At 37.8% G+C, this 25,360-nt stretch overlaps 1 protein-coding gene across 5 annotated transcripts in view; it reads left to right on the top strand.

Moving 5' to 3' along the window:
- Window positions 1-25,360, top strand: part of LOC128694832 (uncharacterized) — a 459,074-nt gene that overhangs the window by 413,695 nt on the left and 20,019 nt on the right. For all 5 annotated transcript variants that reach the window (XM_053785148.2, XM_053785152.2, XM_053785149.2 and 2 more), the window contains 14 exons: window positions 1,936-2,234; window positions 2,431-2,722; window positions 2,870-3,046; window positions 3,321-3,474; window positions 3,597-3,768; window positions 4,682-4,906; window positions 5,728-5,834; window positions 9,173-9,304; window positions 13,829-14,011; window positions 14,303-14,494; window positions 17,900-18,240; window positions 19,063-19,219; window positions 20,543-20,655; window positions 22,808-22,935. In XM_053785148.2, the coding sequence (XP_053641123.1) occupies window positions 1,936-2,234; window positions 2,431-2,722; window positions 2,870-3,046; window positions 3,321-3,474; window positions 3,597-3,768; window positions 4,682-4,906; window positions 5,728-5,834; window positions 9,173-9,304; window positions 13,829-14,011; window positions 14,303-14,494; window positions 17,900-18,240; window positions 19,063-19,219; window positions 20,543-20,655; window positions 22,808-22,935 (2,672 nt within the window). The remainder of the gene's footprint in view (window positions 1-1,935; window positions 2,235-2,430; window positions 2,723-2,869; window positions 3,047-3,320; window positions 3,475-3,596; window positions 3,769-4,681; window positions 4,907-5,727; window positions 5,835-9,172; window positions 9,305-13,828; window positions 14,012-14,302; window positions 14,495-17,899; window positions 18,241-19,062; window positions 19,220-20,542; window positions 20,656-22,807; window positions 22,936-25,360) is intronic.

Below are 25,360 nucleotides of genomic sequence, written 5' to 3'. Positions count from 1 at the left end.
CTCCATCGCTGTCTTGCCAGAGGGGTGCTTTACACTGCAGTTTATAAAACTGAAACATTAACACCCCTCCTTCAGAATGCAGACACTGTACTTTCCATTTCCAGGACTCAAGTCCGGCCTGCCAGTTTCCCTGAATCCATTGATAAATGTTACTTTGCTCACACTTCAACAGCACATCAAGTATTAAAAATCATTTGTCTCACACATGCTTGCTGGAAGTCCAAGCCCCTTTCACACAAAACCTCCTTTACCTCCTCCCTCCAACCTTTCCTTGGCCGACCCTTACCCCGCCTTCCCTCCACTACAGATTTATACACTCTCGAAGTCATTCTGTTTCATTCCATTCTCTCTACATGTTCGAACCACCTCAACAACCCTTCCTCAGCCCTCTGGACAACAGTTTTAGCAATCCCACACCTCATCCTAACTTCCAAACTACAAATTCTCTGCATTATATTCACACCACACATTGCCCTCAGACATGACATCTCCTCTGCCACCAGCCTTCTCCTCCCTGCAACATTCATCACCCATGCTTCACACCCATATAAGAGCGTTGGTAAAACTATACTCTCATACATTCCCCTCTTTGCTTCCAAGGACTAAGTTCTCTGTCTCCACAGAATCCTAAGTGCACCGCTCACCCTTTTCCCCTCATCAATTCTGTGATTCACCTCATCTTTCATCAACCCATCTGCTGACACGTCCACTCCCAAATATCAGAATGCATTCACCTCCTCCATACTCTCTCCCTCCAATCTGATATCCAATCTTCATCACCTAATCTTTTTGTTATCCTCATAACCTTACTCTTTCCTATATTCACTTTTTATTTTCTTCTTTTACACACCCTACTAAATACTGTTCACATATATGCTTCAATGTAAACACTTGATCTACACATCCCCTACCCACTCTAAAGCCTCCTTACTCATCCAAAATCCTGCTCTCTGTCTTACCTCTAATTATTTCAATAATAACCCTACTGTACACTTTTCCTGGTATACTCAGTAAACTTATTCCCTTATAATTTTTGCAATCTCTTTTGTCCCTCTTCCCTTTATGTAAAGGAACTATAGAAGCTCTCTGCCAATCCCTAGGTACCTTCCCCTCTTTCATACATTTATTAAACAAAAATACCAACCACTCCAACACTATATCCCCCCCCCCCTGCTTTTAACATTTCTGTCATGATCCCGTCAGTTCCAGCTGCTTTACCCCCTTTCATTCTACGTAATGCCTCACGTACCTCCCCCCACACTCACATCTTGCTCTTCTTCACTCCTAAAAGATGTTATACCTCCCTGACCAGTGCATGAAATTACCACCTCCCTTACTTTATTGACATTTAAAAGTTCCTCAAAATATTTCCGCCATCTACCCAATACCTCCAGCTCCCCATCTACTAACTCCCCTACTCTGTTTTTAACTGACAAATCCATTCGTTCCCTAGGCTTTCTTAACTTGTTTATCTCACTCCAAATTTTTTTCTTATTTTCATCACAATTTCTTGACAGTGCCTCTCCCACTCTATCATATGCTCTCCTTTTGCACTCTCTCACCACTCTCTTCACCTTTCTTATACTCTCCATATACTCTGCTCTTCTTATAACACTTCTGCTTTGTAAAACCTCTCATAAGCTACCTTTTTCTCTTTTATCATACCCTTTACTTCATCATTCCACCAATCACTCCTCTTTCCTCCTGCACCCACCCTCCAATAGCCACAAACTTCTGCCCCACATTCTAATACTGCATTTTTAAAACTATTCCAACCCTCTTCAACCCCCCACTACTCATACTTGCGCTAGCCCACCTTTCTGCCAATAGTTGCTTATATCTCACCCTAACTTCCTCCTCCCTTAGTTTATACACTTTCACCACCTCTCTCTTACGTGTTGTTGCCATTTTAATAATATCATGATTTCCTTGCAGATACGTATTCCCAATTCCTGAAGAACCAAGTGGACTTGGAGAAGCTGCTAGTTCGCGTTGCTTGGATAGGACCTAATCTTGACCCTCGGTTTCTCTGTACTTTCCGGGGTTCTAAACCCATTGTATTTTTTGACTGGTGGCCAAACTTGCTTTCCAATTTGGATGAATTCATGCCAGTTTCCTTCCCTTCTTGCTTAAGCTTCCAAGGTGAAGACTCCTACTTGTGTAATTATGAATTACATACACTGAAGAAATTCATATGGGGAGAACTACTAAATTCTGCAAAAGTTGCAGTGGAGGTAATTAGTAGCAAATTATTTTTTAGTTTATAATAATTAGTAGTATATTATTGTATCAATATAGTTTTTATCATCAGCATCCTCAGTCATCATCCTGCTCTTTCCTACTCTAAATTACTAGTAATTACTGTTCATTTGTTTATACCTTATGCTGTATGTATAATATCAATAAATACTTATAACAATGTACTTTCAGTCAGTAAGACGATTTTATCTGCGTGAAGAGGATTACCAAGAGTTGTTATCTATGTATGAGGAGCGGATTGCTAACTGCAACAGTAACTCCACTGCAGTTGTTCAGCCAGATAGTCAGGTTATTGAGAGTATTGCCTGTGAATGGCTACAGCAGAACCGCAGCGATGACACAGTAGTCTGGAAGAACTGGCTGTCACATGATTATTATGCCAAGACTATTTTGTGGATTGCTGGAATATTCCCAATGAGCAGTGAGAGAAATATTGGGTTTTCCAGCCATACTTTAGTTAATGGTGAGTCAACTGCAATAACTTACTCAAAACCGTCTTACTTTCTAGCTTGTCATAGTGCCATTAATACACGTAATAAGTAGGGCATTAATTTTTTAGCATAATCCTTTACTGATATGTTATTATTAACTCATACTTATCATCTTTCAGCTGCTGAATTGGCCTACAAGAATGTAAATAAAAATGATAAAGTTTTGCATGATTTTAAGATCGTTGTGTTGAATCAGAATGGTGGATGCAAAAGTGAAGACGTACTCACTGCTTTTATCCGTTACATTCGGAAGGACTCCAGTCATCTGACCTTCGAACAAATGATAGGGGTTCTTGGTTAGTATATCTCTCTAAAATATGAATCATTTTATGAAATACCTAGTCTATTTCTATTTTCTGTTTTTATTACCTTTCGAGTGTAGAGTGCACCACATGTATACATTTGACACTTATACATGTATATAAATACTATACATAAAAGGAAAGTAAGCAAAGCATTTTTAAGTTGTCATAATACAATATAAAGTGCTTAATATTACCCTAGGTGATTCTGAACCTTTAGTGTCATCATTCATACAAATAGTTTTTATTGCTAGTATTATTATTACAGGCCCAGCATGTTCGGAAACTGTGGAGCCTCTTGCTGGGGTTGCGAAGACTTTCAACACGGTGGTATTGTCATATAGTGCTGAAGGAGCTATATTCAGTGACCATGAAAAATACCCACACTTTTTCAGAACCATTCCAGAAAACAAAATGTATGGGTATGTACATGCAAAATTTAGAAGCATTTTCAAGTAAATTATTACTGTATTTCCAATGTACCAGTAAAAATTATGTTTCTGAGTAAAAAAACAGATTATTACCCAAGTGTTTTATTTGGCAGGTATGTATATTTTGATTTGTTCAAATTGTTTGAGTGGAAGAATGTGGCAGCACTCACAGAAGATTCGAACAAGTACAGCAAATACCTGAACCTCCTGCGCAATATGCTTCCAACTACAATGGACCTTGAAAATCGCAGTTTTCATAAAAATTCAGATAATAACATGACTGATGTAAGTACTAGTTTGTACCTGACCTACTAGTTCTTTCAGTTCATTGCTCTAACTAAATTACAGTAATTACCTTATTAGCAACAGTTTACTTAGTGTAATTTTAGAGACTGAGGCTACATTAAGGTATAATTTTACATAACCTGTTCCCTGCTTAATGACCTCTCACAGCAGCTTGGACCAGGCTGGCAGATCTGTTCAGGATGAGAAAGAAGAATCGGAGGGATGGTGGGTGGGTGGGTGGGTGTATGGGAGGGAGAGATGGATGGATGGCTGATAGCTCACAGCTTCAAGCACCTGATACAGAATGCAGGTTTTTACTATCAGTGACTTACTGCTTTGTGTAAAATTAATAATGCCTTGAGTGCTATGTTAAAATCATTATAGCATAAAACACAAGCAGGCAGACAAAGGGAGAGAGTGGGGAGTAATAGTGGATGAGGGGGGACAGGATGGGCTGCCAACTAGGAATACAGTAAATGAATATAAACTAGGATAAATAGTTAAAGTTTGCTTGATCTTTCCTCTTAGAATGCATCTCTGATTAAAATAGTCTTGTGGGAAAATTGGATTTAATTTACCGTAATGTACTGTACAAATTAACATTTACAGTCTGTTGAAAAATGTTTCTAGTACGTATATCTTAGCAAATCAATTAAAAGCAAATATTTTACTTTTTGGATCTTTATATAAAGTCACATTTTATTTTTGATGCAGAAATTTCTCAGAAAAATCCTGAATCATGTACATGAGTTTTTATAAACTATAAATTTATAGCAGCCTAACAATATTGTATTCTGAAATTACTCAGAATACAAAAAAACATCTAGAATAATTTATACAAGTTACTGTTTTCCTGCAAACTTGTTTGATGATTTATTTTGAAGATCCTCATATCATGGTTTGTCTCATGTAGCATCTGATGAAGTTGAATGCCAAAAACCGTAAAATCATCATTGGCGACTTTTATGCAAGCACGGCCCGTGAAGTGATGTGCGAGGCTTACCATCTCAACATGACAGCCCGTCATAACTATGTATGGTTCCTGCCACGGTGGTTCACCAGTAATTGGTATAACACGTCACTTTATTCTCAGAAAGATAAGAAAAAAATTCCCTGCAATACATCCATGATGTTAGAGGTTAGTTATTGTATACAGTTTTATTCTTTAAAATTTTTATGATAAGGAGTCATGGTAAAACTTCATTAGGATAATGTCAGTATGAAAATGGTTTGAATAATTTTAAATGAATTGTGCATTTTTTTTTTAATTACCATTTTAAATTTTGAGCTAGAACACTTAAGAAAATTTGCAAATTTATTGATACACAACTTTCTCTTACAGTTAATTACTTTTAGGGGTTATTTTTCATAAAGTGACTTGAATGGAAAAAAGGCCACACTGACTGACTGTTGGGTTATCCTAGGTTAATTTCAACCTAATTTATTATATAAAACCATTGTATAAGTTTCAAATTATGTATGAGGTCTAATAAATTTACTTACCGTAACTAATTTAGTGCTATGAGTTAAAGTACTTGGAAAACATTCCTGTTTCTTTACATGTACAGTGTTATTATTATTATAATCATAACCAAGCACTAAACCCATAAGGGTCATCCAGCACTGTACATGTACAATTGAAAATGATGGAAGTCTAAGTTCTAGTTATGATAAGGCTGAGGTTATGTACTCTTGTATATATTCTGTCTCAAGCAGTATGATAGCAGATAATAATGAAAATTTATTTATAACCAAAAATTTTTCATTTAATAAACAGTGAGAAAATATATATTGGTTAGAATTTTGGTAAACTAGCTTTCAGGATGTTAAATAGATAAATAGATAAATGATACAACCAAACAGCAGACAACTAAGTGAGCTGAATGTTCTTTTTATGTTAGCTGTCCCTGAAATATCTTTTTAATAGTTGTTACATAAAGTATTTGTTTGTTTTTATAGGCTATTGATCGTCACATGTCCTTGGGTTATGCCTATTATGCTCCTGATGATTTTGTTTACCATGAAAACAAGACTGTGAAACAGTGGCGAGAGGAATACTTTAAAAAGTGAGTTTTTAAAGTTTCACATTCAGTTTTATATTAAAAAAAGTGTAAACAAGAGAATGAAGGTTACCTCCCAAATGTGTTTTAAGTATTATTATTATTATTATTAGTAGTAGTAGTAGTAGTAGTAGTACAGTGGAACCCCAGATTTTGTCTGCACCGGATATTGTATGATTCGGATTTCGACCATTTTTCTTGGCAAAATTTTGCTCTGGATTTTGTACCTTGTAGCAGAAATCGTCTGTATCAGACGTGTCCGCCTGTCCAGGACGCTGCCACTCATGTGTACATGTCTCAGTCTGACTCTGTCACTGGTTGAGTGAGCATTCATCCAAAACATTTCATAATAATCCATTGTTTTTGTCCTTGTTTATTGAGTGCGACTGCGAAATAAGCCACCATAGGCCCGAAGAAAGTTCCTAGTGCCAGTCCTTTGGTAAAGAAGGTGAGAAACATGATAGAATTCAAGAAAGAGATTGTAGAAAAATACCAAAGTGGCGTACATGTGGCTGAGCTCGCCAAGATGTATGACAAGTCCAAATCAACAGTCAGTTTCATCCTGGCAAAGAAAGTAGAAATCAAGGGAGCTGATGTTGCAAAAGGGGTGATTAAAGACATTTGTTCAAAGAGGAATGAAGTGCAAACTTTTGTGGAAAAATATCACCCTGACCCAGCTGATATAAGCCGTATCTGCAACATGTTCAGTGACAATACCTTTTCCCATTTTAGGCATCTCTTAAAGAGATGCCAGAAACAGAGCTCTCTGGACATTTTTGTAGTGTGACAGGGGTCCAGTGCCAGTAAAAGATAAAGAAGGGAAGTAACCCTAGATATGGCTTTGATACCTGAAGTCCTTATGGAGAGGGATTCCCCTTCCAAACAATAACCTCTGCTCCTCCTCCCTCTCCCCTCCTCGCCATCCATACCCCAAGAAGAGTCCTCAATAAAGGTAAGTTTGATGTTAAATGTTCATTTATCCATTTCATTAGTCATTTATATTTTTTTCTCATTGTTTTCTGTATGTAAAACTATAATTATTCTTTAAGAAATGTATTTTTTGTTAATATTTTTGGGTGTCTGGAACAGATTAATAGTATTTACATTATTCCTTATGGGAAATATTGCTTCAGTTTTCATCCGTTTCGGATTTAGACCGACCTTCTGGAACGAATTAAGGACGAAATCTAGGGTTCCACTGTATTGGTAGTAATAATAGTACTATTACAATTAGAACTAAGTACTAAATCTACAAGGGCCATAATAGTAGTAGTAATAGAATTAATAATAGTGGTAGTAATAAAACTAGTAATAGCAGTAGTGGTAGTACTAGTAGTAAAAGTAATAGTAGAATAGTAGTAGTAGTAGTATAGTCATAGGGAAGAACTAAAGGAATAAGTGTCATACAGAGCCTGGGAAATGGAAGATAATTAGATTTCAACCATGGAATGTGAGGGTAGCTCTGATTCTTTGGATCAAACCAGTTATGTTCCATTCCTCAGGCACTGTATAACAATTATGGGTTTAATTCTTCCCCATGACTATAATACTAATATAATAAAAATAATAATACATAATTAAACACCAGCACCCCCTAACTGTTACTCATTATTTTAGACAAGTGCATATCCACAAACATTTGCTGCATTTTAAGCTTGAAAGAATTTCACGATTCAAGTTTCTTCACATAATTGATCATAGTGAAATGGAGGAAGAGTACATGATTATTATTATTATAATCAAAACATGACTAAATTAAAAAGAGAAACTTCAGTTTTTCTTTTTAGGTCACACTGTCAGGGTCATGCAGCACTGCAAGAGGAAGAGTACAGTATCTTAAAATAGAGTTTTAAGAATGCCTCTTTAATAAACTGGAAAAAATTTTGTCATGAAATTTTTTTGTATTTAACCCTTAAATGGTCCAAACGTATATATACGTTCACTCACGTAGCGCCCCAAATTTTTTGAGAGAAAAAAAAATCTGTTTTTTAAAAGGAAAAAAGAGCATATGGTACCCAGGCATCCCAAATTATTTTAATATGGCACACAGTGAGTGCGCACACCCATTCTCTCATGTCTAGGTGACTCAGGCTTATCGTGGCAATGTTGAATGAATGACAAAGAAAACGTATATATACGTTTGGGGCGCTACGCGCGTGAACGTATATATACGTTTGGACCGTTTAAGGGTTAATAACAGTTGTCTGTCCATCAACCATAATTTTTTTATGGAAGTAATTCTAGTTTCCACATTTCTGTATATGTACAGGATATAAGAATTATCCATAGATATGATCTGGTCTGAGATTTCTTGAGACAGATTATTATTATTATTATTATTTTTTTTTAACAAGTCGGCTGTCTCCCACCGAGGCAGGGTGGCCCAAAAAGAAAGAAAATCCCCAAAAAGAAAATAGTGTACTTTCATCATCATTCAACACTTTCACCTCACTCACACATAATCACTGTTTTTGCAGAGGTGCTCAGAACACAACAATTTAGAAGCATATATACATATAAAGATACACAACATATCCCTCCAAACTGCTAATATCCCTAACCCCTCCTTTAGAGTGCAAGCATTGTACTTCCCATTTCCAGAACTCAAGTCTGGCTATACAAAAATAACCGGTTTCCCTGAATCCCTTCACTAAATATTTCCCTGCTCACACTCCAACAGATTATTATTATTATTATTATTATTATTATTATTATTATTATTATTATCATTATTATTAGAATCATAACTAAGTGCTAAACCCACAATGGTTATTCTTGAGGTAGATTACACTTAAGGTAGACTCTAGAATTTATCCTTGTGGGTCTACACAGTAAATTATTGCAGCCCACTTTTATTCTGGGACATGTCTTTACATTTACAGTGGTACCTCGAGTTACGAAATTAATTCGTTCCAGAAGGCTGTTCGAGTGCCTTTACCGCACAAATTTGTTCCCATAAGGAATGATGTAAATTAGATTAGTCTCAGACCCCAAAAAATTCACTTACAAAAGCACTTACAAAAATACACTTGCATAATTGTTCGAGTTGGGAGCTCTTCGAAACTCGAGGTACTACCACTGTATGTTCTAACCATTCTTTTATCCATTCCAGTACATTTTTCAGTAATTTTGTATGTATTCTTGAGTTTTTAATTTGGATAATTATTACATACTTGTAAGTAAAATTTTACTCAACAAATTCTAGACAGAATTAAATTTTATAAATGTAGGTATGAGGTAATTTTTTATAGTCACTCTTATTATAATAATAAAAAACAAGTGCTGAACCGGCAAGGTTTTATAGTCACAGTACTTTTTAATCACATTTCTTTATCATAAAACAGATACCATCATGAGCCTGCAGATTATGCTGGATACACATATGATGCTGTATGGACATATGCTTATGCATTGGATAAACTTCTAAAAGAAGATCGGACTCATATCTCCAACTTACATAGTGACAGGACCAACAAGTAAGCTATGTTCCTAAAGATCTGTAGTAAGAAATGTTTAGATTTTGTTTTCTATGCTCAGATTATTATACTAGGAAGCATAAAACTCCAGAGGGTCATACAGTGCCTGGGAATGAGAGACAGTCATGTCTGATCCAAAGAAAGTAAATTTATTATTATAATCAAAGAAAGTGCTAAACCGATAAGGGTCATACAGCGCTGCAGGGCAGAAAATAGTACTGGGGCTATAAACAGCCAGGTGGAGAGAGGATCAGAAGTTAGGAGAGAAAAGGGCTGGAAGGGACGCTAAGGGCTATGTGTCAAAGTTCGTATAGTAAAAGAGTTGCTGACAAAAAGTCAAAAAGTGATTGTAAGTCAAAGGCAGGGCCGTGTGCAAGAAGGGGAGATAAGGTAAAAGTGGTAGGGCGGCAGCGGCGTTGGAGGTAAATCCTGCGAGCTCGCTGGTAAACTGGGCAGTCCTACAAGAAAGTGAAGAACCAAAATAGGGACCCGACAAACCTCACAGAGAGGGATAGGGTGTTGTTCCACGAGATACCCATAGGTAAGGCAAGTATGGCCAATGCGGAGACGAGAGAGCATAGTCTCTCAAGTATGGCAACGGTGGTAAGAAGATGGTCACAAACCTAAAAGTGGTTTAATAGAGCAAAATATGTTATGGTGCATGCCCAACAACCCTTGTTGCCAATAGCCGCAAAGACGGGCTGAGATGACTGGAAAATAATCTCTGAATGGAATACCTCTATAGGAAACCGGAAGATCATGCACCACTGGCCGCGCAGCAGCTTCTGCTTGTTCATTGCCTTGCACATAAACGTGTCCAGGGACAACAGAAAATGTCTTTGTTTTTGCTAGCCACATGGCGCAACCATAGATGAATGCGAAGGACTAATGGATGAGGGGAATCAAATTGTTTAATGGCTTGTAAAGCACTGAGGGAATCTAAAATGATCACAAACGTCAAAGGACACATATATGTAATACGGAGAAGCTGCGGTAAGAATTATCACAAAATCCAATACTAGGCAACACACACACACCCACTCTTCAAAAGATGTAAACTTATTCACTGTACAGAACATCCACACTTACTACTGTGCAACCTACATTTACAGAACCATAAATTCCAATACAGTGGACCCCCGGTATTCGATATTAATCCATTCCTGAGAGCTCATCGAATACCGATAATATCGAAAACCGAATCAATTTTCCTCATAAGAAATAATGAAAATCAAATTAATCCATGCAAGACACCCAAAAGTATGAAAAAAAAATTTTACTACATGAAATATTAAGTTTAATGCAATAGAATAATTACAATAACAATAAAATAATTGACACTTACCTTTAATGAAGATCTGGTGATGATTGATGGGATGGAAGGAGGGGAGAGGTGTTAGTGTTTAGAAGGGGAATCCCCTTCCATTAGGACTTGAGGTAGCAAGTCCTTTTCCAGGGTTACTTCCCTTCTTTTAATGCCACTAGGACCAGCTTGAGTCACTGGACCTCTGTCGCACAACAAATCTGTCCATAGAGCTCTGTACCTCCCGTTCCTTTACGATTTGGCTAAAATGGGCCACAACATTGTCATTGTAATAGCTGTGTTAGGGTGAGTTTCATCCATAAAGGTTTGCACTTCAACCCACTGTGCACACATTTCCTTAATTTTTGAAGTAGGCACAATGGTATAGGCTTCTCAGGGTTAGCCCCAAACCCTTCAAAATCTTTTTTAATTTCCATACTAATTCTCACCCTTTTTACTACAGGGTTGGCACTAGAAGCTTTCTTGGGGCCCATGGTGACTTATTTTGCAGAAACAAGCACCAAACACAGTGATAATATGGATAATATGGAATGTACCGAATGTATCCTTAGATGAGCGCACACTGGCTGGCTTGTAGACACTGGCACACAAGGGGCAGTTCAGGCCACGTGTGGACAGGTCTCGTATGAATCGTATCGAATACCGGGTTTTCAATCGAATACCGAGGAAAATTTTTTGCGATATAATGCATTGAATACCGGATTTATCGAATACCGACGCCATCGAATACCGGGGGTCCACTGTATTAACTTTGAATTAAAACACTTTCTTGATAGTTGTGACAGGACCCATAGGCACAATACCAGACACAAAAAGCAACAGCAAAGAACTACAGACCGATAGCACTAACATCCCATATCATAAAAATCTTTGAAAGGGTCCTAAGAAGCAAGATCACCACCCATCTAGATACCCATCAATTACACAACCCAGGGCAACATGGGTTTAGAACAGGTCGCTCCTGTCTGTCTCAACTATTGGATCACTACAAGGTCCTAGATGCACTAGAAGACAAAAAGAATGCAGATGTAATATATACAGACTTTACAAAAGCCTTCGACAAGTGTGACCATGGTGTAATAGCGCACAAAATGCGTGCTAAAGAAATAACAGGAAAAGTCGGTCGATGGATCTATAATTTCCTCACTAACAGAACACAGAGAGTAGTAGTCAACAGAGTAAAGTCAGAGGCAGCTACGGTGAAAAGCTCTGTTCCACAAGGCACAGTACTCGCTCCCATCTTGTTCCTCATCCTCATATCTGACATAGACAAGGATGTCAGCCACAGCACCGTGTCTTCCTTTGCAGATGACACCCTAATCTGCATGACAGTGTCTTCCATTGCAGACACTGCAAGGCTCCAGGCAGACATCAACCAAATCTTTCAGTGGGCTGCAAAAAACAATATGAAGTTCAACGATCAGAAATTTCAATTACTCAGATATGGTAAACACGAGGAAATTAAATCTTCATCAGAGTACAAAACAAATTCTGGCCACAAAATAGAGCGAAACACCAATGTCAAAGACCTGGAAGTGATCATGTCGGAGGATCTCACCTTCAAGGGCCATAACATTGTATCAATCGCATCTGCTAGAAAAATGACAGGATGGATAATGAGAACCTTCAAAACTAGAGATGCCAAGCCCATGATGACACTCTTCAGGTCACTTGTTTTATCTAGGCTGGAATATTGCTGCACACTAACAGCACCTTTAAAGGCAGGTGAAATTGCTGACCTAGAAAATGTACAGAGAACCTTCACGGCGCGCATAACGGAGATAAAACACCTAAATTACTGGGAGCGCTTGAGGTTCCTGAACCTGTATTCCCTGGAACACAGGCAGGAGAGATACTTGATTATATACACCTGGAAAATCCTAGAGGGACTAGTACCAAACTTGCACACAAAAATCACTCACTACGAAAGCAAAAGACTTGGCAGACGATGCAACATCCCCCCAATGAAAAGCAGGGGTGTCACTAGCACGTTAAGAGACCATACAATAAGTGTCAGGGGCCCGAGACTGTTCAACTGCCTCCCAGCATACATAAGGGGGATTACCAACAGGCCCCTAGCAGTCTTCAAGCTGCCACTGGACAAGCACCTAAAGTCGGTTCCTGACCAGCCGGGCTGTGGCTCGTACGTTGGTTTGCGTGCAGCCAGCAGTAACAGCCTGGTTGATCAGGCTCTGATCCACCAGGAGGCCTGGTCACAGACCGGGCCGCGGGGGCGTTGACCCCCGGAACTCTCTCCAGGTAAACATCCGCGGAACCTCACAGAGCAGTATGAACTCTAGCATACTTCCCACTACCTAGAAACTGTAATCCCAAGGGGAGGACCCCAGAGGCTACAAACGGGATGGGGAAAAGAGAGGGTTGGGAGGGTGGAGGAAAGGGAAAGAAAAGGGGATGGGGAGGATGGGATAGGGAAGGGAGGATTGGGGGGGGTAATTAGGTTTAATCTGAGGAAGGAGACCAAAGGGTCTAATTCCTTAGACCAAGAGCCTCTTTGCTGCATCAAGGAGCCCCTCCTTGAAGCGGCAAAGAAAGTAAAGGTAGCTCCAGTTCTTCAAATTGAGCCCTTAACTGTTTATGCTCAAGAATGATTGGTGCTGGGATTCTTGCACTCTCTTCAGTACCTAAAATATTTTAATAAATTTGCAAAGACTCATGAGTAATGATGTTTAAAAAATCTTAATCTGTATAGAAACTTTTTCTTCTGTTTAACTAATTTCACGGGATGTTCCTTGATACTAGTGAGGGGCTCTTGATCTAAGGAACTGAACCTGATCTCTTCCTTGGAATGGACATGACTGCCTTTCAAACAGCTCTGTATGACCCATACAGGTTCAGTACCTCTGCCCGTCCCTTCATCCCATCATGAATGTATTAATAGCAAAGTTATCATCTGTAAAGGAAATATGGTAAGGAAACACTAAAAGGTATAACATACACATAACCTACACATAGGAAACTGAAACTTATGAAAACGTTTTGGTCTGACTTGGACCGTTGACTTGGACAGTTGACTTAGACTGTCATCATAAGTTTGTTACCTACATGCTGGTTATCGTGTATTATTTTGGTCACAGCATTGTGTCTTTATTCTTCATCAAGAGGTATATGTAAGGGAGAAAGTATAATGTAGTTTCTCTTCCTGTCCTTTGCAGTATTTTAATATCTATTGCACATTCCAGGCGGTTTGTTCAGCTCATAAGACAGATAGACTTCAATGGTGTCTCTGGGCACATCACCTTCCAGAATGTGCACTCCAGAAATACCATAATCAACATCATGCAGTTTGTAGTTGATGATAACAGAACTGGTGGGAGTTATGAAACTATTGGAACTTACATGCCTACAAGCCCTTCAAGTGGCATGTAAGTTCATTTTTATTATGTATATGTCCTGTGTGTTCACATCATATTACAAGAGAGATAATATTGCATCTTCTATCATTTAGCAATGTAGCAGTAGTAACAGTAGTAACAGAACAGAAAAAATATTGACCAAATTTTTATTGTTACATAAATTTAGTTTCATCTGATTAATTGTTCATATCATGCCCATTTAATCATTCTTCAGTTTTTGAACTGTACTTCTGTTGATGGTTAAAAAAAATCCATAGGGAGACTGCTGTAATATTTATTGATTTATTGTTACTTTTCCAGTCTTACCATGAACAAACACAAATGGCCCAATGGGATACCAAGTGATGGCTCACCTGAAGAAACTTGTATATTTGAAACATTCAAGAAAATCCTTAATGTCACGTGTGATGTGGCCATAGTTATTGTAATGGTTCTTATCTTTGTTGTATTTGCAATTATCTTGATTGCTCTCTTCATTGTTTACAAAAAGAGGTAAGCCAAATAGCAATTATTATTATTTTTTATTATTATCACACTGGCCGATTCCCACCAAGGCAGGGTGGCCCGAAAAAGAAAAACTTTCACCATCATTCACTCCATCACTGTCTTGCCAGAAGGGTGCTTTACACTACAGTTTTTAAACTGCAACATTAACACCCCTCCTTCAGAGTGCAGGCACTGTACTTCCCATCTCCAGGACTCAAGTCCGGCCTGCCGGTTTCCCTGAACCCCTTCATAAATGTTACTTTGCTCACACTCCAACAGCACGTCAAGTATTAAAAACCATTTGTCTCCATTCACTCCTATCAAACACGCTCACGCATGCCTGCTGGAAGTCCAAGCCCCTCGCACACAAAACCTCCTTTACCCCCTCCCTCCAACCTTTCCTAGGCCGACCCCTACCCCGCCTTCCTTCCACTACAGACTGATACACTCTTGAAGTTATTCTGTTTCGCTCCATTCTCTCCACATGTCCGAACCACCTCAACAACCCTTCCTCAGCCCTCTGGACAACAGTTTTGGTAATCCCGCACCTCCTCCTAACTTCCAAACTACGAATTCTCTGCATTATATTCACACCACACATTGCTCTCAGACATGACATCTCCACTGCCTCCAGCCTTCTCGTCGCTGCAACATTCATCACCCATGCTTCACACACATATAAGAGCATTGGTAAAACTATGCTCTCATACATTCCCCTCTTTGCCTCCAAGGACAAAGTTCTTTGTCTCCAGAGACTCCTAAGTGCACCACTCACCCTTTTCCCCTCATCAATTCTATGATTCACCTCATCTTTCATAGACCCATCCGCTGACACGTCCACTCCCAAATATCTGAATACATTCACCTCCTCCATACTCTCTCCCTCCAATCTGATATCCAATCTTTCATCACCTAATCTTTTCGTTATCCTCATAACCTTACTCTTTCCTGTATTCACTTTCAATTTTCTTCTTTTGCACACCCTACCAAATTCATCCACCAATCTCTGCAACTTCTCTTCAGAATCTCCCAAGAGCACAGTGTCATCAGCAAAGAGCAACTGTGACAACTCCCACTTTATGTGTGATTCTTTATCTTTTAACTCCACGCCTCTTGCCAAGACCCTTGCATTTACTTCTCTTACAACCCCATCTATAAATATATTAAACAACCACGGTGACATCACACATCCTTGTCTAAGGCCTACTTTTACTGGGAAATAATTTCCCTCTTTCCTACATACTCTAACTTGAGCCTCACTATCCTCGTAAAAACTCTTCACTGCTTTCAGTAACCTACCTCCTACACCATACACCTGCAACATCTGCCACATTGCCCCCCTATCCACCCTGTCATACGCCTTTTCCAAATCCATAAATGCCACAAAGACCTCTTTAGCCTTATCTAAATACTGTTCACTTATATGTTTCACTGTAAACACCTGGTCCACACACCCCCTACCTTTCCTAAAGCCTCCTTGTTCATCTGCTATCCTATTCTCCGTTTTACTCTTAATTCTTTCAATAATAACTCTACCATACACTTTGCCAGATATACTCAACAGACTTATCCCCCTATAATTTTTGCACTCTCTTTTATCCCCTTTGCCTTTATACAAAGGAACTATGCATGCTCTCTGCCAATCCCTAGGTACCTTACGTTCTTCCATACATTTATTAAATAATTGCACCAACCACTCCAAAACTATATCCCCACCTGCTTTTAACATTTCTATCTTTATCCCATCAATCCCGGCTGCCTTACCCCCTTTCATTTTACCTACTGCCTCACGAACTTCCCCCACACTCACAACTGGCTCTTCCTCACTCCTACAAGATGTTATTCCTCCTTGTCCTATACACGAAATCACAGCTTCCCTATCTTCATCAACATTTAACAATTCCTCAAAATATTCCCTCCATCTTCCCAATACCTCTAACTCTCCATTTAATAACTCTCCTCTCCTATTTTTAACTGACAAATCCATTTGTTCTCTAGGCTTTCTTAACTTGTTAATCTCACTCCAAAACTTTTTCTTATTTCCAACAAAATTTGTTGATAACATCTCACCCACTCTCTCATTTGCTCTCTTTTTACATTGCTTCACCACTCTCTTAACCTCTCTCTTTTTCTCCATATACTCTTCCCTCCTTGCATCACTTCTACTTTGTAAAAACTTCTCATATGCTAACTTTTTCTCCCTTACTACTCTCTTTACATCATCATTCCACCAATCGCTCCTCTTCCCTCCCGCACCCACTTTCCTGTAACCACAAACTTCTGCTGAACACTCTAACACTACATTTTTAAAACTACCCCATACCTCTTCGACCCCATTACCTATGCTCTCATTAGCCCATCTATCCTCCAATAGCTGTTTATATCTTACCCTAACTGCCTCCTCTTTTAGTTTATAAACCTTAATCTCTCTCTTCCCTGATGCTTCTATTCTCCTTGTATCCCATCTACCTTTTACTCTCAGTGTAGCTACAACTAGAAAGTGATCTGATATATCTGTGGCCCCTCTATAAACATGTACATCCTGAAGTCTACTCAACAGTCTTTTATCTACCAATACATAATCCAACAAACTACTGTCATTTCGCCCCACATCATATCTTGTATACTTATTTATCCTCTTTTTCTTAAAATATGTATTACCTATAACTAAACCCCTTTCTATACAAAGTTCAATCAAAGGGCTCCCATTATCATTTACACCTGGTACCCCAAACTTACCTACCACACCCTCTCTAAAAGTTTCTCCTACTTTAGCATTCAGGTCCCCTACCACAATTACTCTCTCACTTGGTTTAAAGGCTCCTATACATTCACTTAACATCTCCCAAAATCTCTCTTTCTCCTCTGCATTCCTCTCTTCTCCAGGTGCATACACGCTTATTATGACCCACTTCTCGCATCCAACCTTTACTTTAATCCACATAATTCTTGAATTTACACATTCATATTCTCTTTTCTCCTTCCATAACTGATCATTCAACATTACTGCTACCCCTTCCTTTGCTCTAACTCTCTCAGATACTCCAGATTTAATCCCATTTATTTCCCCCCACCGAAACTCCTCTACCCCCTTCAGCTTTGTTTCGCTTAGGGCCAGGACATCCAACTTCTTTTCATTCATAACATCAGCAATCAAATAGCAATATGTGTATTATTATTATTTTATTCATGAAGAAGTGCTAAACCCATAAGGGTCATATAGCACCTAGGTAATGACAAGTAATCAAGTTTTTTCTGGGGAAAAGATAATAGCTGCAATTCTTTGAATCAAAGAGTCTTTTACCAGCATGAGGGAAGGAATATGTATAAAAGAGGTGTATATTACAGTAGTTTATTTCTAATAGAAATAATAATATAAAAGTATTTACATAGTGTATCTTGTAATTATAGGTTTGAGAAGATGGTTCCAGATCAGCCAGCATGGCCATTAGGAGAACTTATGTCTTTGGATGAATGGGAGCTGCCAAGGGAAAAAGTTGTCATTAATCGTACTATCGGTGAAGGAGCATTTGGTACAGTATTTGGCGGTGAGTGTCAGTTTGGGGATAACACACCCTGGCTGGCTGTAGCTGTCAAAACACTTAAAGTTGGCTCTACAGTTGAGGAAAAACTGGACTTCCTGGGCGAGGCAGAAATGATGAAAAGGTTCAATCATAAGAACATTGTCCAATTGCTTGGTCTTTGTACTCACCAAGAACCCATCTACATGATCATGGAGTTTATGTTGTATGGTAAGTTATTGCGCTCTTGCATTTTTAGGAATACACAACAAATCAGATACAGTACTGTATAGCTTTACTCTTTGTTTAGTACATTTGATATAGTATTTCCACTGGGAATTCCATAGCCTTGAAGGAAGTAGACAAATGGTTCAAAGAACCGACACGTTGTTAAATTAGACACATGTGCAACTCTTGGGTATCTTTATTGAGGAAACGTTTCACCACACAGTGGCTTCATCAGTCCATACAAAGGATAAACTTGAAGAACAGGAGGAGAATGAGGCAATCAGTCCCTCAGCCTTGAGTCGATGTGGTCAGTCCATCAATCTTGAATAGAATACGGCATATGAGCGGAGAAGCAGGGCTGGTTAATAGTGCAGTATTATAAGACATTATCAGTACTAGTATGTTTCAATGTTAAAAAGGATTAAAACATGTGTCACTAAACTCTACATGCTCATCTGACTTGTAACAGTGAAACAATCTCCTTATTTGCACCTGGAAACAAGTGTAAGTGGAATAAGTGAGCACTGCCATCAACATATACATACAAGTGAGCACTGCCGTCAGCAGACATAAAAGTCAGAAAGCAGAATGAAAGAAACATGAAACAACTAACCCACAAACTGGAGATAAAACTTTAAAATCTCTCAGTCCATCTTGTTGGCGAACACAGCAATGATTTGAGAAACTCTCAGGATTCTCTTGTTTCAGTTTCTTTTTATACTTTTTTCCCATGTTGGACATAATAGCATTTCCTAATTTATTAATTATAAGTGAGAGAAGAGGGAACTTGTGAAAAACTAACTGTTTATAATTTCTTTTCATCAGGTGATCTGAAGACTTACTTGTTGGCACGTCGTCACTTAGTATCTGACCGATCATTGCACACAGAGGAGGATGAAATCAGCAGTAAACGGCTAACCTCCATGGCACTTGATGTCTGTCGTGCATTAGCCTACCTCACAGAACTAAGATACGTGCATAGGTAAATGAGCTTTGGTTTAATTGTCAAACATAAGTTGCTACATGTGCTTTGTTGAATTGTGAAAAAATAATTAAAATGGCACTGCAAATTATTTCTCTCATGGGGAAAGATGAATACACGCATTGCTCAAGGTTATGTGACATAATGTATACAGCTTTTAGAGCATGTACTGAAATTTATGCATGTCTTAGCAGCAATAAGATATATATAAATAAACAGGACGTTGCCCTTTTCCACATTAAACTCCTTCAATAAACATTTTTTTATTTTTTTGCTATGGTGGTCAAAAGCAGTGTTTGGGTTATATACAGTATATACAGCCTCTCCTCACTTAATGACAGAGTTCTGTTTCTAACACCACATTGGTAAACGAATTCGTTGTTAAGTGAGAAGCATACTATGATGGTAGTGGGTTTCTGTTTTAATGTCACCTTTGCACCATTTATAACATTTCTGGTACATTTTTAAATATTTATACAGTAGTGTCCTGTATATTGTAATAAACAAAATAGAGAAAATCAGCTCTAATATACATTATTTAGGTATGCATACTGGTTAGAGAGCCCATCGTAAGACTGAGTCATTGGTAAACAAGTACATCACTAAGTGAGAAGAGGCTGTAATGTGCAGAACAACCACTGAACATCAGTAGACTTATGTGAGCGTGTTAGATTGTATGGCTTAATGGGCTGTTGGAGCATGAGCAAGGTATCATTTAGGAAGGGATCCAGGGAAACCGGTTAATCAGACTTGGTCCTGGAGTTGGCAAGGGCAGTGCCTGCACTTTGCAGGAGGTGTGTGTGTGTTGCAATTGGCGGGTAATTGGTATTGTGATGCCAGCACATCTCTAGAAAGACAACAATTGCAAGAATGGTGGTGAATGCATTTTCTTTTTTGGATAACCCTACCTTGGCAGGATTATTATTATTATTATTATTATAAACAAAACCAAGCGCTAAACCCACTAGGCTCATACAGCACTGCTGCCTTAGCAGGAGACTGCCACTGAGTTTAAAAAAAAAAATGCAAGAATTGCTCTAGCCACTTACAAGAAAGTATCATCAGTTTAAAATGGCTGATGTCTGGACTTGATTGTTTGAGTTTACTCTCTGAATGACAGAAGCTATTCTTTCATTTTTGGGGTTTTGTGCTGAGGAAGAATGTTAAATATTTTGTACTTAAACGAGTACATTACATTACATTACGAGTACAGTACCATTTATTTTTATTTATTATTACTTGGACATGATACATGGTTGTACAAAAGAAATACAGTGTTTGAGTTAATTCCAACAAACTTTATTTACACCTGTATTGTACCAGGGATGTGGCATGCAGAAATTGCTTGGTGAGTGCAGAGAGGGTCGTCAAGCTCTCAGACTTTGGTATGACGCGTCCTATGTATGAAAGTGATTATTACCGGTTCAATAGACGAGGTAAGTACAATAGTATTTATGCTTTATGTGAAATATTAGTAAATTGGAATAGTTATACTAAGTTGAAAGCAAATATAATTTCATTTTTAGGTAGTTAGCAAAGTAAGTACTAGTAGTATTTGCTAAGGTTTAGAGAATATAGTCAAAATTTCATTAAAATATCTTCATTGTGTAATTAAAATGGGATGCTGTCACATACATAAAATATCTTACTGGCAGACACCAGCATGTGATCATTAACCCTTTCAGGGTCAACAGGCCCTCTCCTAAACTTGTTCTCAGGGTCGAAAATTTTTCAAAAGAAAAATTATTTTTTCTTATGAAATGATAGAGAATTTTTTCCCGATCATAATGGCACCAAAAGTATGAAATTTGATGGAAAACTTACAGAATTATGCTCTCGCGAAGTTAGCGGTCTCGATGATGTTTACGCATCAGAGATTTCGCCCACTTTGAGCCCTATTTTTGGCCAATTCCAATGTGCCAGTCGACAAAAATCATAACTATTTCACTAGAGCTCCATTTTTTTCTGTCAAATGAATACAAGAAATCACCCATTTACTGATTTCAACTATCCAATAAAGTGGTCAGAAATTGGCAATTTTGCCAATTTCACACAAATTTCAAAAGATGCCAATTTCCAAATAGGGTCCAGAATAAACAAGACAGACATTCCTGGCACTAAAATAACATTTTCTCTGTTCATTAGTCACATCCGCAGGCCTCTCTTTCATTTCTTTTGCTTTCCACTTTGAATTTTTATTTTCACAAAAAAATAGAAGATTTACTGTTATGCAGACTATTGCATTAGTGTAGAAATGGTATAAATAATATCAGCGCACTTGTGAAAGAATATTAGACTCACCAGTTGACGTGTATTGGACATGTGGCATGATTTGTTTACTTTTGAACTTTGGCAAAAATCGAACATTTCTGCTAATTTGAGCTCAATTTCAAGGTACTGTTCATTGTGAAACCAATCAAAATCATCTCGATTTCTGTAATATGTCTTCCATTCTATAAAATGAGACCAGGAAAACTAGAATTCAACCATTAATAACATACAAAAACACACTGCAAAGTCGCTGTTTTAAAGCAAAAACAGAGTTTTTTTCCTCTCATTATGCACTGTGTGCTGCAGGATTTTTTTTTTTTATACTGTGCACACTGACCACATAGACCCATTCTTTCATATGTAGGCCTACCAGCTTTCTCTCTCTAGATTTGAAGGTGCTAGAATTAATGTGTACAAGTATGGCACCAACACTGGCGTGCAAGCCGTACTAGTATGGCACCAACCATGAAAGGGTTAATGACAATATTGTCAGCCAGGGGCTTTACAAAAATGTATGAAATGAATGCTGTCACATCATCTGATTTTGTAACAATTATGCATAATTTTTTTTTTTTTTTTTTTCAAATTTTAGTTTTGTTTATCTGTATTTTTAAGGTCTTCAGGAATGTAGAATACACATCTACAAGGGTCAGTTAAATGTACAAGAAAAAATGTTGTTTAATGCCAGTTTTTTTGTCATCATCTACTTTTATAACAAAGTAAATATAGTAGTTTTACATTTTTAAAGAAACTTTAACTGTTTTTATTTCTTGTGGTATATGAAACAGTAAGATTTCTGCAGTGTTACCCGATTAAAAAAATTCTTGGTTAGCCATAGTATCACAGATGTACTTACTGTATATTACTACTCACCATATGGTCACAGATTTGTGTAATCTTGATTGTGCTATGAAAAGTTGTAATTCGCTTTGGTTAAGATAATTTATAAAACTTACCTTTCATGTTAAAATTATATTATGATATATGTAATACTTTGTTTACTTTTACATATAGCACTATATATACATTTTCAAATTGATTTTGAATCAGATGCTTTTGAAATCTCATGGCACATTAGCTTCCATTTTGATGGCATTCCTGTGTCTGTCTGTTCTTTATTTTTCACTTATTTTATACCTTACTGATCCTCTTTGAAATCAAACCACAAAATTAGTACTTTAGAAATTTTAAAGCTTAACATTTGATTTTAAAGATTAGGGTAATTGTTTAGCAAGCTTAAGGTATGGTATTGTGAATCATAGTTACTTACAATATTTTTATTTGAAAGGTGAGTTACATACATTTTTTCCTTAACAGCTATGTTACCTGTGCGATGGATGTCTCCGGAGTCCCTTGAAGATGGCCTTTTCACCAACATGAGTGACATGTGGTCATATGGTGTTCTGCTGTATGAAATCATCACCTTTGGAAGCTTTCCCTTTCAGGTACATTTATGAAAAGAACACCGCACCTAACTCTTTACATCACCGATTGATGATCTTGATAACCAGTATTTTACCAATGTTAATTTTTGCTAATTAATCACTAATTTACCTTGGGTTATGGACTGACTTTCTGTTTCCCATAACACTTAATCTCCCTGGCACTAGGCACTTGTTGTGCCTGGGGTACTGAATATTTTCCCTCCACCACTCTGTCTTAGCAAGCGTTTCTCAGAACAAATTTGGTAAGATTACTTACTCATTTCTGCAACTTTGCAAGCTCCTGATGATGTGTTGATTGCAATATATTTCTGCAACTTTGCAAGCTCCTGATGATGTGATGATTGCAACACAAAAGGTCTAAAGCTATAATTCAACTCCCCCTGTAGTTGTTTTGCATCTTGTGTTGCTTGTGTGTGATTTTTGCACATATATAAAGGAGGGGTTTGGGATATTGGCAATTTGGAGGGACTTCTAAACTGTCGTATCTGAGCGCCTCTGCAAAGACAGTGATTATGTATAGTGATGGTGAAAGTGTTCAATGATGATGAAAGTATTTTTCTTTCCTTTTGGGTTTTTCTTTCTTTTTGGGTTACGCTGCCTCAGTGGGAAATGGCCGATGTATTAAAAAAATATATACAGTGGACCCTTGGTTATCAGCCATAATCCGTTCCAGAAGGTTGGCTGAAAACCGAAATAATATTTCTCATAAGAATTAATATAAATACAATTAATCCATTCCAGACAAAAATATTCACAAAAAATAATTTTTTTAACAATTATACTATAAATATTACATACCTTTATTGAAGGCTAATGCTGGCTTCTGGAAGATAGGGATGAGGAAAGAGGGAGGAGTTAGTGTTTGGAAGGGGAATCATCCCTCAATAAAGACTTTAGGTAGCAAAGCCTTCTCTGGGGTTACTTCCCTTCTTTGTCTTTTAACCCTTTCAGGGTCCAAGGCCAAAATCTGAAATTTTGAAAAAAAAAAAAAAATTATTTTTCTTACAGAATTAAAGAGTATATTGTCATATAGTCGGACTTGAGTCCTGGAAGTGGGAAGTACAATGCCTGCACTTTAAAGGAGGGGTTTGGGATATTGGCAGTTTGGAGGGATATGTTGTGTATCTCTATACGTATATGCTTCTAAACTGTTGTATTCTGAGCACCTCTGCAAAAGCAGTGATAATGTGTGAGTGTGGTGAAAGTGTTGAATGATGATGAAAGTATTTTCTTTTTGGGGATTTTCTTTCTTTTTTGGGTCACCCTGCCTCGGTGGGAGACGACCGACTTGTTAAAAAAAAAAAAAAAAATTGTTGTGAAGGTAATAAAACAAAAAAAAAATCTGATCAGTACTTACTGAGATACAGTACTGAGAAGTTGACCCAAAATGACCGGGTGGCGGCAACATCGACGATTTCCACATACGTACACGCATTACTTTATTTTACGTTTTTTGTAGTTTTTTCTTTTCTTTTCTAATTTTTTTCTTTTCCTACTAACATTTGGGGCCTGAGAGACCAATGCTGTATATAATGTATATATATAAACTCACTGTCTTCAACACAATAACCGCAGCCTAAAGTTATTATCATATTATTGTTTACCACTTTTGTTTATTACAATAAACATGCATAAATCTTGTATAATACTAATGTTCTATCATATATTTACATATTTACAATCACTGGACATGTTTTTAGAACTGCTGGAGCTTGTGGAACTCCTTGAAACAAGGCACCATGCACAGAGGTACCTTACATTCCTCGCACATAAACCGAGTGTCTTTGCGTCCGTCGGTTTGTTTGTGCACAGACAATGCATCTCTTCTGAGCAAATTTCTTCTTAGTTGAAGGAAGCTGTATTATGAAATGATCACCTTCCCTCCTCAAACGCTTGGGTATATTCTGAGGAGTTCGAGGACCTTGTTGTATAGGAGGTGTTGTTACCTGGTACATCATTATGAGTTGTCTGACAACAGACAAACAAAATTCACCATACAGTGGTCTGTTGCCAGTCTTCATTTGGTACATATTATATGCATTGAGCATTGAAATGCCCATGAGATGAAAGAAAAGTTTCATGTACCACTTGTAACTCTTACGAACACAATCAACAAAGCCAATCTGCATGTCACATTTGTCAACCAAGTGCATGTTTTGTGTATAATCAGTCACTGTCGCTGGTTTTTGAATATGTTCATTAGTCATTCTATCAACTTTGCCACTGTCTTGCATTTCGTTACGGTGAATGGTTGTCAAGAATGTGACATCTCGTTTGTCATGCCACCGTAATGCCATGATGTCATTGGCAGTAAACACCTGCACCTCATCACCACGAGCACCTGCGTTGAACCTGGGCATATATTTACGATTAGAACGCACTGTGCCACACACATCTGTCTTGTTCACTCGCAAGAAATCACTGA

The sequence above is a fragment of the Cherax quadricarinatus genome, chromosome 45, assembly GCF_038502225.1.
Source record: "Cherax quadricarinatus isolate ZL_2023a chromosome 45, ASM3850222v1, whole genome shotgun sequence".
NCBI lineage: Eukaryota > Metazoa > Arthropoda > Malacostraca > Decapoda > Parastacidae > Cherax > Cherax quadricarinatus.
The sequence above is the reverse complement of the archived record's forward strand: the minus strand, read 5'-3'. Positions and strand labels throughout refer to the sequence as shown.